This window comes from Stenella coeruleoalba (genome assembly GCF_951394435.1).
Source record: "Stenella coeruleoalba genome assembly, chromosome: 11".
NCBI lineage: Eukaryota > Metazoa > Chordata > Mammalia > Artiodactyla > Delphinidae > Stenella > Stenella coeruleoalba.
The window spans coordinates 3,668,016-3,681,098 of record NC_137157.1 but is presented as its reverse complement, the minus strand read 5'-3'; the positions used below and the strand labels follow the sequence as shown (position 1 = coordinate 3,681,098).

Below are 13,083 nucleotides of genomic sequence, written 5' to 3'. Positions count from 1 at the left end.
ACACCTGTCCGCTTCATGAGGGCCCCACCCTCAAGACCCAATGGCGGGCTTCCCTGGTGGCGCAGCGGTTGGGAGTCCGCCTGCCGATGTAGGCGACACGGGTTCGTGCCCCGGTCCGGGAAGATCCCACATGCCGCGGAGCGGCTGGGCCCGTGAGCCATGGCTGCTGAGCCTGCGCGTCCGGAGCCTGTGCTCTGCAACGGGAGAGGCCACAACAGTGAGAGGCCCGCGTACCGCAAAAAAAAAAAAAGACCCAATGGCTGCCACCACATCAGGGCTAGGGTTTCAACCTGTGCCCTTCGGGACACAAACACACACCATAGAGCACGTGCGTGTTTTGTGCAGCGCTGAGTGGCAGATGAGAGCACCTTTGGAGCTGGCTTTGGCCGGGGGCATCGTGGGTGGCCGTCGTCCTGCCGTGGGCAGTTGAAAGGCCCGCTGGGGAGCCACCGCAGGACTTGGAGGCGGGAGGTTTGGAGACGCTCCACCAGGCCTTCCCGGGGGCGCGGTCAGCTGGGTCAGGTGGAGGTTGGCTCTTCCTGGAAGGGCACACTTCTGCGTGCCCCAGTGCCTCCAGCTTCCCTGCCTTGGCGCGGGTTAGTGCCCTGTCCCGGCTCCCGGTGGGCCCCAGGGTCCCTGGTGCTCTGCTCAGGGGCCCAGCCACCTGCTCCGGTGCCAGGATGGACGAGCCTCAGGCTCTCCCTCTCACTGACCTCAGACTCAGCCCTTGCTTGTGCTCCAAGCCAGGCTCCTGTGGAGGCTAGAAGTGTGGCTCCCGTCTCCTGTGGGTTAGAAGGTTCTAGAGCAGAGGCAGTGCGGCATATTCTTCCAGGTGCTATGCTGATGGGGAGCAACTCGGGGGCGGGTCACGTGGCCCCCCAAGGCTCAGAAGCCCCTTGTGCTGAGGGGCAGAGCTGCAGGGCCAGCCCTGGGTCAAGTCACCCAGGACGGAGCTCCTGCCCCCAGGAAGGTCACACAAGGGAGGGGCTTGAAGTGGGTGACGGGCACCTGGGCTCCAGAATGTGCAGGGCCTGCGGCCACAGTGAGGACAGGGCTTCCTTCTGGACAGGAGGGGAGGCCTGGAGAGGGTTTTGAGCAAAGGATCTCTCTGGCTGGTGTGAGGTACAGATGGGAGGGGACAGGAGAGGACCAGGTGGGCTGTGGAGGTTTGGACGAGAAGGGGGTCCAGATGCCCTTGGTTCTCTAGCGGGTCGAGATGGACGATTCTCGAGCACTGAGTGGTCGCCCTCCTGCACAGCCAGGCTCTGCCACCTGGGGCCGAGGGAGGAGGATGGGAGCCCGGGAACGGACACCACGCTTGGGACTTGCCCCGGGTCTGCGCAGGGGCTGCCGCCCGCCGGGGGGACCAGCCTCAAGCCTGGCACTGCGGCCCTGCCAGCCTGGGGCAGGGGCACGCGGTGGGCTGGGCCCTACAGCCGGCTGAGTGTGACCCTGCGTCAGGGTGACCGAGAGCTGCGCCCACCGCTCCCCCCAACCCCGGCTCAGCGGTGCCCAGTCCTTCGGCGGCACAGATGCCCGCTCTGCAGTGGGGGCCGGTGAGGGGCGGGGGGCTGGATCTGGGCTGTGACCCGGGAAGTGGGCAAGCCATGTGGGGAGGAGGACACAGCTCCGTAGGGACTGAGGGTCCCGGCCCCGCCCTGCCCTGGGGCACTCAGCGTCCTCCCTCCAGGCAGAGCTGGAGCCCCTCCCATTCCCCCTCCTCCTGTTTCTGGGCACCCCCCTGGCTCCCTCCTAGCCAAGGCCCCACCCAGCAGGGCGCGTCCCCAGGGCGGGGCGTGGGCTGGAGCAGACATGCAGGCACTTCCCACCCCCGCCAAGGGGCTTCCAAGACCGTCTCCGTGATCCAGATGAAGACGTAGGCCCTGTAGGCTGGAGGTGGAGGGCTGGGCGGCTGCTCCAGCGGGGCTGGCCCAGGGAGGTGTTGCCCTGACCCAGCCGGGAGGCTGACCACAGCCCGGCAGGTGCTTTCCACGTCGTGCTGGGCAGAGGGGACCGGACGGGACAGCAGTGCCCCTGGGGACACCGAGCCCAGCATGGAAGCTGGGGCTGAGACACCGCCTCTGTTCTGCCAGCTCCCAGGGCAGTGTGGAGCCTCCCTGGACTCAGGTTTCCCGGGACCCCCTGCCCTGGGTCTGGGGCTCTTGCGCGGAACCGAGGGCTGAGCTGTGGCCCCGTCTGGGGAGCCGCCACAGTGGGAGGAGGGGCGGGTGGAGGCAGTCGGCATGGACACAGGCCAGCAGAGCGGAGGCCGCCCTTCTGGCCTCTGGACGGCTCTTCGCGTCCTGCCAGCCCGACGCCAGGCCTCCAGCCACTGGAGGCGGGAGGAGGGAGCACAAGCCTGCCGCTGCCCCTGGGTCACCAGGCCTCACCTGGGCTGCGCCCGTGGCAGCCTCCGGGCCGCAGTACCACCTTCTCTCTGGGGGCACAGCTGACCGACTCTGGGAGGCCTCTGGGCAATGCCTAGCTGTTGGCCAGGGCACACCACTGGGCCTCTCCCAGACTCCAGGGCTGCACTTCCAGGTGGGGAGTGCAGAGGGGCTGGGGTCGGGGTCAAGCCCCGGGGCCTGTCTTCTGCCCACATTCCTGGGCTCCAGCTGCCTTGGTTGCCCATTTCCCCAGAAGCCTTCGCAAGCCCCGGACCTCCCTGCACCCCCAGTGTCTACAGGGAGGGAGCCTGGAGTGAGGCTACAGCCGCGATGTGAGGGAGCGCTTACTCTTACAGCTGGGATGGGGGAGGCTTGGATGTTTCTGTGGCCTGGACGGCATTCAGATGTTCTGTGTTCACGTCCGTGTTTCTGTCTCGATCCCGCGGGTCCTGGAGTGGCCTTGGCTAGGTTGGTGTGGAGTGCAATTATTTATGTCCACGGGAGGCCACCCAGGCCCAGCGGACGCACCTGCTCCCTTCAGCTGGGGGCTACTCTCCTCACATGTGTCCCCCCCTTAAGCAGCACTTCTGGCTTGAGATGGTGGTATTCTATCACGTTCATGACCAGGCACTCTTGACAGGTCAATGTTAGCAGGGGGACAGGGGAGGGAGCAGAACCTGAGAGTGGCCTTTGGGGGTGGGGCGTTCATGGGTGGTTTTCCTCTTTTTTTCTCCCAGGCTTGACCTAAGCGTGGCCCCAACCTCTGGAGCTGTGTGGCCAGCACTGGGGCAAGGACTCCAAGAGAGGCCTGGGAAGGGGGAGCCCTGCGGGCTGAGGAGTGTGTGGGAGCCCCTCCCACTGTCTTCTCTTTGCTCCTGCTGATTCTCCCCAAAGGCAGCCCCAGGTGGGTGGAAGTGAGGCAGTGCAGGCAGCTAGAACCCTGGAAGAAACCCATCCTTTTGCATAGAGGAACCAAGAAAAGGGGTGCCAGGAGTAACAGCGTGTGAGGCAAATCCCAGAGAGGAGACAGCGCTGGCGGAGTGGAGCCCTCGCTTTCCATATATACTGACAGGCACTGGCTCACCCTGAGTTGGAACAGACCCAAAGCAGCATATGAAAGGCTCTGAGGGCAGAACGGACATAAACCAGCCCAAGTCCTAGACTAACTGAGTGGCAGGTGTACAGAGTGGACCCAAGGCAGCACAGCAAAGTCACAGCCACAGAAGGAGACAGAACTTGTGGTCTGAACCTAATGGGGTTGACCGCCTTCTAAAACAAACAACTGACATCTGCCAGCACATTTTAACAGGACCCTGAGGCTCATGACGTAACATTCAAAAATGTCAATCAAGGATTCAGTTTGAAATTAGCTAGCACCCAAGGAACCAGGAAACACAGAGAGAAAAGAAAACAGATTTGCGGCCCCAAGATGACCCAGATGCCAAATTACCAGAGAATTTAAAGCTCCTGTTATCATCATGCTCTGTGAGGTAAACACGAAATTCACGGAAAACTCGAAGTCTTCAGTAGAGAAATAAAATTAATAAAAAGGAACCAAATGGAAATTTTAGAACTTAAAATTACAGTATTTAAAAAAAAAAATCACTGGACAGGCTCAACAGCAGAATGGAGATGACAGAGGAAAGAATCAGTCAACCTGAAAGTTGATCACTAGAAATGATCTAATCTGAAGAACAGAGAGAAAAAAAGCGTGAAAACAGATGAACAAAGCCTCAGGAACCAGTTGTGTTCACTGGCGTCCCAGAAGGACAGGAGAGATTGGTGCAGGAAAAAATTTTGAAGTGCGAGGTACAAGGGCCTGGATGAGCAGGAAATGGATAGAAGGTTCCGGAATGGCTCCTGCTCCCCCGGGCTTGTCGGCATCCTGTACATGGTCCCTTTTCCAGGGCTGCCTTAGGAAGGGGCGGCAACAGGGATGCAGGAGTGGGGGGAAAACCAGACAGCAAAAGTACAAATTCAAAAAAATCTTAATTTATTGTAGACTCTTTCCTCATTTGTGTTGCAATTCCAGTGTTCTGAACATTAATAAATACACATTTGTTTAAAAAAACCTCCAGTGTCTCCCTCTCTCATAAAGTCTTAAGTCACAAAAATAGGTTTACATTTTTCCTGTCTTAATAAAACTGACAGTTGTTTTTTTGGTTAACAGTTCTGATCAAATGAAAAACCTAAATACATCTCAAGGGACAAAGTCCAGTTGCAGAAGACTATGGGACAATACGAAAGTGAAGTGTTCAGACTAAAAAATATTTCCACTTTTTTTTTTTACTTAGAAAATGTCTCCTCAATGGTAAACATTTGAAGGTACTATTCTTTTGTATCTTGAAAAGGCCACTTCCCTGCTAAGGCACATTTATAATTCATTCAAGTGTGAGGGCTTTGGGTTCTCATTTCATTTCTGTATGAAGCCTGTGGTCTTAGACCTGAGTATCAGGTATGTTTTCCTCTCAGCCACCAACAATACTCGCATTTTCATCAAAATAATACAGTATGGACATCTTTGCACTTTACTTGATTTTCATCGTATTTTATGGTTTCTCGTATTTGGAGGCAGCTGTGCTGACCGTTTATTTGGGCATCCGACTGAGGAACAAAAGAAACACTGAAATAAGACGTGTCTGAGTAATTCTGGGCCCCGTTCCACAGCCCCTCAGGCCACGCTGTGCCGACTGCCCACAGAGGGAGTCACAGCCGGTCCTTGGTGTGAGTTTCCAAAAAACAGCTTGGTAACTATTGAACAGTGTGCTGAGGCTTTGTCCCTTCTCACAATTGGCCATTTGAAGCAAAATGAAGTAATTGGTCAGACTCTGGGGGTGAGACCCCCGCCTGCCTGGAGCTCCTCGGACTCTAAAAGAGCTAGAAAATTGGCAGGAAGGAATGTGACATCCTGGAAGACCTCATACCTCCGTCTGAATCAGGAACGTGTGAACATTTTACAGTCCCGCCGAGAACAGGAGCAGAGGAACAAAGGAATTCCCCACCTGCAGTACCGCTGACCGGGAAGGGGGCCAGGGAGGCCCCGCGGGGCTCAGGGTGGGGCCCACCCCAGCGAAGGGGGCAAGGGATGACCAGTGTGTCGGTCGCGGCCGCGTGCACCTGCGTCCCACACTCACTCAGCAGAGCTCCTGGCCCAGCCCCAGACGGCCCTGTCTCGGAGCCACACCCGTCCAGGCAGGTGGGAGCTGGGGGCGAGCGTCGCAGATGCGAATGCGCCGCGCACCCAGGCGGCCCCGCGTGGCGCCCGCGGACCCCCGGGCTGGGGCAGGGCCGGGACCTCCGCCCAGCAGCGCCCCCTACACACCGCCCGCCTCTGCTCTGCTGGGACACCAGTGCTGGAGGCGCGCCGGACTCCAGGCTGGCTGCGCGATCTGCCTGACGCCAGAAGGAGGGAGAGCTCGCCCCACGGATCTCCCAGTGTGGACAGAGTCAGTACGGATGCGGAATATACAGAGGTGTTGCCCTTTAAAGTCCCATACGCATATACCGCAGTATCTGCACCTCTGCAACGAAGGAACGCGAGCTGCTTCAAGACAAGGGCTGCCTTTGCAGAGGGCTGTGGAGCTGCTGGCCCCGGGCCTGCACTGCAGGGAGCTGCCTGCGGCCCTGAGTCCTGGCCAGCCGGCCCGGCGGCTCCTCTCAAGGCCAGCTCTCCTGCTGGGCCCTGTCCCGGCCAGGCCAGCGCACGGTTTTGGCTCTGTCCGCAGTCCGAGGGTTGAGCTGTGCCGGCCGGGGAGTCCACGCCTCCCGTGCCTGTGGCCTTTGGCACTTGTCACGGGTCTAAGGGGCCCTGAGCCTCCGGGGCAGCTCAGCACTTTGTGTCTGGACCTTCAGTCATGCCAGTCACGGGGCTACCACTGCAGCCCCATGGGGCCCCCGCCACCAGGGCCTGCTTCACTGACAGGGCAGGGAACCCCCCCGGGCTCCAAGGTCCAGGAGCACAACGACACAGCACAGAGGCCTGGGCGGAGGTGATGGGCTCGTCTTCACGGTTTCCTGATGGTTCAAAGTGAAGTTTCGTTACTGCCTCTGCGCGTGGGAAGAAGCCGTCAGGCAGGCGGAGGGTCAGCGAGGACGGCCCCTGCCCCCCGTGAAGCCAGCAGCTGGGCTGGGTCCGAGGTTGTGCAGGGGCAGACCCCCACTCGGGGGGCATGGGGCAGAACCCCCCACTCAGGGGACCGGGTGCCCGGAGGCTCCACGGAGGGCAAGCTCATGCGTGGACACAGCGACACTGGCAGGCAGGGGAGGGGACAATCAACCTGCACCCCCGACGGCCAGGGCCACCCGGAGACCCAGGCCCATCTGAGCGTCCTCCCCAGGGCTGGCCTCGGACGGCACCCAGAGCACCAAGGCTAGCAAGCCGAGTCAGTCTCTAAGTTCTAGGAAGGTCGTTCTGGAAGACCCGGCTCCCATTCTCCCCACCTCCCTGGGACGTCTGGAGTGGGATCCCAGCTCCGCGACTCTGCGGCCAGGCGCCCCCACCCCTACCCCGCCCCAGCCTCAGTCTCCTTAACCACAAAATGGGGCAGTAATGACCCTGGGCCAAGGAAACTGCTCATAAAACATTTGGTCCCACATGGTCTCAAGTCCTAGAGCTTCAGGGCTGGACGGGACACAGGGCCTTGACAGCCGTCTGCTGCACCTCCAGCCTCCTGATCCCAAGCAGGGGCCCTCTCCCAGGTGGAAGCCCACCGCAGCCCCCGGGCCTCTGCCTGGGCACGCCTCTGTGCTCGGGGCCTGTCCTCCAGACGGGGGACCACGGGGAGGTTGGCTGGGGGCCACCCCCGCCGTCCCTCCCGCCACGGCCCAGGCTACTCACTCGGAGCCGGAGCCGGAGCCGTGGGCCTGGGCGCTCCCGGCCCGCACATTCATGGCCACCCCGTTGAGGTGCTCGCGCCCTGGCTCCCGGTGCAGCGTCTTGGCGGGGATGGCGCCGTCGGGGGCGCGGACGCCGTCGCTGGAGGCCAGGGAGGACGGCCGCGAGGACACGGGGCTCTGCTCACGCTCGGCCAACTTCTCTCGCAGCCGCGACTTCAGCATCTTCTCCGTCAGTGGCGGCGGGTAGGTGACTTTGTTTTTCAAGATGCCTGGGCGGGGGGGTCGGGGGGGTCGGGGGGATCGAGAAGGTCACGATCAGGCTGCCTCTGCTGGATGCAGTGGGCTCGGGGAGGGACTGTCATGCAGAGCTGAGCTCTCGGCCACTCCTCTCCGCCTCGGGTCTCACCCCTGCCCCGCCGGGCACCACCCCCGTGCCCCACGGACCCCACCCCCGAACCCCGTGCCTGGGCCTGCCTCCCCCAGGACCAGCTCCAGGGACAGTGGGCCCTCGGCACCTTTTCTCTGCTCGGGGAGCTGGCTGGGCGGTGCGGCCGCGGGCCTGGGGCCCCCACTCTCCCGGGCCGGGATGCGCTCGCTGCAGTGGTTGCCCTGCTCGTCCAGGTGCAGCTCCACGCTGACCTTGGTCTCCACCTTCAGGCGGGGCTGCTCGCCCGGCCCCTCACTGTCGCTCCCGGCCAGGCTCTCATCAGGCCAGCCGGCTGGGACGTGGTTGGCCACAGAGTCCACTGAGGCACAAGATGGACCCTCAACATGCAGGGCGGCTGCCTGCTCGGCTCGGCGGGAGCGTGTCCCGAGCGGCGCTGACCCACGGTCCCCGACCCGCAGGCCTGGCAGGGCCGCGCCATCCGGGGGGGACACCGAGGCTGAGAGGGAAGGTCCTGGGGTGGGATCCCAGCCTCAAGCGCCCCCACATCCCCACACCCGGGAGCGTTGTGCTCCCTGCAGTAGTGCGGTTAGCTTTGCGGAGTCCTGGCCGTGAGGGTCCCACAGAGACCCCCGAGACGTCACCCGTGCTCTGCGGACGGTGAGCTGGGGGCTGTCCTTCCTGCCGCCGCAGCCCCGTCCCAGGGGCAGGCGGCCACGGCTGAGGGCCGCTCTGCAGCCAGCGGGCTCACTCACCTTTGGGGGTGCTGTGCACGGGGCCCTGGGCCGGGTCCCATCTGTCCTCAGCCGCGACCCCGTCGTCCTCGCTGTCGGAGGAGCGTGAGGAAGCGTAAGAGCTGCTCTGCTCATCCAGGGACAGCTCGCTGTCCGAGTCCGAGTCGTGGCCTGCGGGGCAGGCGGGAGGGACAGGGCTCAGGCGGGGGGCGGGGTGCTTCCTGCAGACTGGAGCCACCTGGGCCCGGGCACGGGAGGGCACTGGGTGCCCGCTGACCCTCCCAGTGTGCGGTGGCCACCTCTTCAAGGCTGTACGTTCTCCGGTGACCGAGGGGCCCACGGGGCAGCCGAGAGCCAGCCGGAAGCTCTCGCCGTGACCCCCGGGAGGGAGACGCGCAGGCTGACGGGAGACCGCGCCCCAGGGGACACGTACCATGGGGCTTCTTGGTGCTCCTGGGTACAAAGGACGCGTCTGGCTCCCCGTGGCCGCCCCGCGCCGGCCCAGAGGACACGCTGAGCTTCTGGCCCCCTTTGTCCCTGGAGAGAGTAGAGGTGGGTGGGCTCAGCATTGTTGCTCTGGGGGATGCATGACCGGCCCCCCGCCATCACCCAGCGCCTTCTGCGTGTGCCAGGGCAGCCAGACTGGGCTCTGGAAGGTTCTCTGCCACGAGACTGCCGGAGCACACGGATAAACACACGTGGGCTCAAACAGCAGGGCACATAGCTCGGGGCGGAGGCGGCAAAGCCCACGTTTGCTCGGAGAGCTTCCCCCCCACGGCCACAGCAGGGGCGCCGGCCCGGCCTGACCTGATGGTGCTGTCCAGCGAGGCGGTGGACTCGCCCAGGGCCGTGCGGAACACGTCGGGCTCCTCGCCGTACGTGTTGTTGCAGTTGAGGGAGCGCTGGGGGGAGGGGGCTGGTTACCGGCTGAGCAGAGGCCACCAGGGCGCAGAGGGTGGCTCGGTCCCCACCACAAGCCCCCGTGCAGCACCCTGACCGTGCCCCTGCCGGGAACAGGGCACAGCGGCCCGGTGGCAGCTCCCACCGGCCCTGCTTCTAGACAGGATCCCCGCCGGCCATGGCGGGGGAAGAGGCTGTGAGCTGGACAGACCCCACCCCGTCGACTCGGCTCGCTCCCGGGGCTGCAGGGAAGGCTGGATGCCACACTCCGGGGACAGATCTGTGATGCCCCCTTTTGTGGGGGACGCAAGACCAAGGGGCTGTGTCTGATGCTGGTCCAGGCCCTGGCGTCCCTGGGAGCCTCCTACCGTCAGCAGGGTGGCCCTCGTGGTGGCTGAGTCGTCGGGGTACGGCTTCTTCCCGGCGAGCACACCCTTCAGGTGTTTCCGGACCTCTCTGTTGAACACGCAGTGGAGCAAGAGGACGGCGAGGCCCTGCAGAGGAGGGGGCAGGTCAGCGCCGGGCTTGGCCCCTGTAGAGAAGCCAGGGCCCTCCCGCTGCCTCACCGCCCACCTGCCTGCCCGGAGGATGCACGGAGCATAGCTCAGCCACGTGGAGCCGACGGTGCCCAGGGCCGCCGCGGCCGCAGACGCCCACCATGGCCCACGCCCGGCCTCCCTGCCCCGGGGGCTTCCAATTTCTCCAGGTCGGGGGCCTGGTCAGGGCAGCCCGCACGCCCGGTGCCTGGAGGACCCCTTCCCAGGCCCCAGCCCCCGGGCCATCTGGGTCCCCAATGTTGCATCATTAATCAGGGTCCACGGTGTGGACAGTAAGTGGCCAGCATCCTCCTGGGGACACAGTGGGATTTATGCTGGCCGGGGAGGGGGTGAGCAGAGGACTGCGTCCTGACAGACGCACAGGAGGCCATGGAATGGGGTCCCTGGGAGGGCTCGGGGCAGAGCTGCCTTTGGAGCAACAGGCGCCTTTTTTTCGGTGGCAGGACCACGAGGCTTCACCATACCCCTAACAAACTGCGCCGACACCGGAAGGACAGCCACGGTGCAGCCCCGTGTGTCCAGAGAGCGAGAACACAGCCCGGACGCCAGGTCAAGGATCTCCCCGGGGACCCTCACGGGGCCACTCGGGGTTGGGGCATTTCAGACAGGTGACCCCTGGGCCCCGCCAGATCGTTCTGACAGCCACCCACCTGTAAGCAGCTGAAGACGGCAAAGAGGTAGCGGAAGGTGAGCGCGTCGCTGTTCACGGCCAGCAGCCCCAGAAGCCAGGTGGCGCTGATGAGCAGCAGCAGGAAGAAGGCCGTCCTCACCAGGGAACTGCGGGGGCGGGACAGGGGCGCGGCTGCAGCGTCCATCCCCCACCCTCTTTCCTTCCCACACCCTTTCGAAGCATCTACCATGAGGCAGCCCCTGGCTCACACAGGGGAAAAGACAGCTTAGTGGTGAGCAGTTAAAAAGCAAACAGGTAAATAGGAAACTAGGAGCCAAGGCTGGTACACGGGCTGCACCCACAGCGACTCCGGGAAGCCTGGTGCACGGCCCGGAAGGTACGTGGACCTGGAGGAGGTGCGTGGCGAGAAGGTGTCAGGCCCGCCGTGCAGGCTCCTAGCAAGGGCTTCCTGCTCTCTGCCTCGGTCTCCCCAGCCGAAGGGGAACGGACGGTGACATGCATCCCTGGTGGGGTCGTGGGGTGCTGGAGGGAACTGCGTGTGCTAACGTGAGGCAAGGGCTGGGAAAGGTAGGTCTGGGGCGGGGAGGAAGCGGACGACGGTGGAGCAGGCTGGACCCCGACTCCGCATCCCCTGCCCGCGGTCTCTGCTCCTCCGTGGCCCTTTCAGACTCTGCTCTCCCGTGGGCCGGGTGGACCGGCACCTTCTGCGGCCCCTCAGCCCCTCCTCACACATCCTCCCTTCCCTGGCCCCCCAGCTCGGGCCACCCGGCCCGGTGGACACCCTTGTCCTCCCCTCCCCTGACCCTCTCGTGGCTCTTGGACTCATGCTGAGCTCTCCCGAAGCTGCCCTGCCTGCCTCCCGCAAGGCTTTTCTGTGGGTCCCCTGCTCTCTCCCAACCTGAAAACATGGGAGGCCCCCTCTCTGCTGGGCCCCATCCTCCTGTGCTGCACCCTGTCCCTGGGCGAGCTCCTCCACTCCTGTGGTGTCGGCATCACTGTCACCACCAACCCAGAAAGTTCCATCCCCCCACCCCCACCCTGTCTGACTCCAGGGAGTGTCCAGGCGCCCTGGCACCTCCCCCCACCCGGCTGTCACCATCCCCCTCCTCCTGCCGGTCCAGGCGAGGACACCCAGGCGTCAGTCACTGCTACCCCCTCTCCCCTCAGTGACTCCACCACAAACCCCGTGGGTCCTACATCCTAAACATCTCTCCCTCCCTGGTCCAGGCTGCCACCCCGGCCGGCCACCTGCCCCAGTCCCCCTGTGGTCAGCCTCTCTCGCTTTTCTCCACGATGTCCAGCTCTCCCTCGAGAGATCCAGACTCCGCTCGGCACAGCCCAGACACGTCCAGACACGGCTGGCCTCTCCCCACTGCGGCCTGTCGATTCCCCACTGACGTGGCTGCCATGACGCCCTGGACCGGCCCGGAAAACCAGCAGCTGACCGGCCCGGTGACGGGCACTTTCATGGGGACAGGCAGGGGTGTTGGGTGGGGCTGGCCCCACGTCAGGTCCCACCCACTGGCCGGGTTAGGCAACAACTTACACGACCCGTTTTCTCTCATAATAATGGCGCTTCCTTTGGCAGGAGACCTTTGCAGACAGGACAAAAATGACTGTGTTGACCTGAAAACAAACCAAACAGAGAAACCCGAAGTCCAGTGGCCGCTCCATTGTACTGTCACTAGAGACCTTCAAAAGCCAAAGGCTTCTGAGGGTCTTCAGCCCACATCTCGGGAGGTGCCTCTGGGACGAGGCCTCAGAGCCCAGGAGCCCGCGGGAGCTGGATGCTGACCAGCGTCACAGTGGACGCGGACCTGGACCAGATCCCAGCACCCACGGGTCTGAGGACAAGGCTTTATCACCGTGAGGTCAGCCCTTCCCGTCCGCCCAGATGCTCAGCGGAGCTGGTAACCCATCGGCCCCAAACACCCTTCAAGCCAGCGTACGCAAGGGGCACCCGGCCTCCCACGACCCTGATAATCAGGGGTTCTGAGAAGCCCCCGGCACTCACGACTATCACGGTTCCGATGGGCCCCGCAAAGCTCCAGATCAGGGTGTCACGAAGGGACAGCCAGCAGAAGTCCGGGTTTCCGTAGCCCTGGGGGTCCAGGCCCACCGCAAGTCCTGGACAACAGGGAGGAGAAGAGTGAGGGCCACCCCGATGGGGGGGTGGCCACAACAGGGTGTTCCCAGACCCCAGGCAGGACCCGGGGCCCCCGGCATGGCGCTCAGAGGGAAGGGCGGGGAACCCGAGATAAACAGCCGGGAAATGACAAAGGCCCAGGTCCCCTCCCAGCAAAGGCCCTCTCAGTGCCGGTCACAGGCCCACCATGGCCAGACCTGCTCGCGGATTCACCCCAGAGGTGGGGAGCCCACCTGGGCCAGGGCTGCTGACGGAGGTGGGAGAGAGACAGAAGACGGAGGTGATGGGACCTGCCAGGACCAGCCACGAAGCACGATGGGGATGCCCTGATTGCTGGGCCACATGGAAGCCAGGACGTGGCCATGGACCACAGGTGCAAGGACCTGAGGGCAGGCACATGCCACACATGCCACGCTCATGTGCGTGCACAGAGCACACACGCCACACACACACACATACGCACATGCACACACCCCAGGAAGGGCTCACCACTCCAAGGTGCTAGGC

The 13,083-nt window shown here is 63.4% G+C and overlaps 1 protein-coding gene across 1 annotated transcript in view; it reads right to left on the bottom strand.

The window, feature by feature from the left end:
- Positions 1-3,422: 3,422 nt before the first annotated feature.
- Positions 3,423-13,083, bottom strand: part of CELSR1 (cadherin EGF LAG seven-pass G-type receptor 1) — a 152,063-nt gene continuing 142,402 nt past the window's right edge. Inside the window, exons 26-35 of the mRNA XM_079937142.1 lie at positions 12,445-12,557; positions 11,977-12,056; positions 10,450-10,576; positions 9,611-9,736; positions 9,150-9,244; positions 8,776-8,879; positions 8,364-8,513; positions 7,739-7,969; positions 7,225-7,492; positions 3,423-6,428 (exon numbers count right to left, since the gene is read on the bottom strand). Coding sequence (XP_079793268.1) covers positions 6,410-6,428; positions 7,225-7,492; positions 7,739-7,969; positions 8,364-8,513; positions 8,776-8,879; positions 9,150-9,244; positions 9,611-9,736; positions 10,450-10,576; positions 11,977-12,056; positions 12,445-12,557 — 1,313 coding nt within the window. The 3' untranslated portion in view covers positions 3,423-6,409. The remainder of the gene's footprint in view (positions 6,429-7,224; positions 7,493-7,738; positions 7,970-8,363; positions 8,514-8,775; positions 8,880-9,149; positions 9,245-9,610; positions 9,737-10,449; positions 10,577-11,976; positions 12,057-12,444; positions 12,558-13,083) is intronic.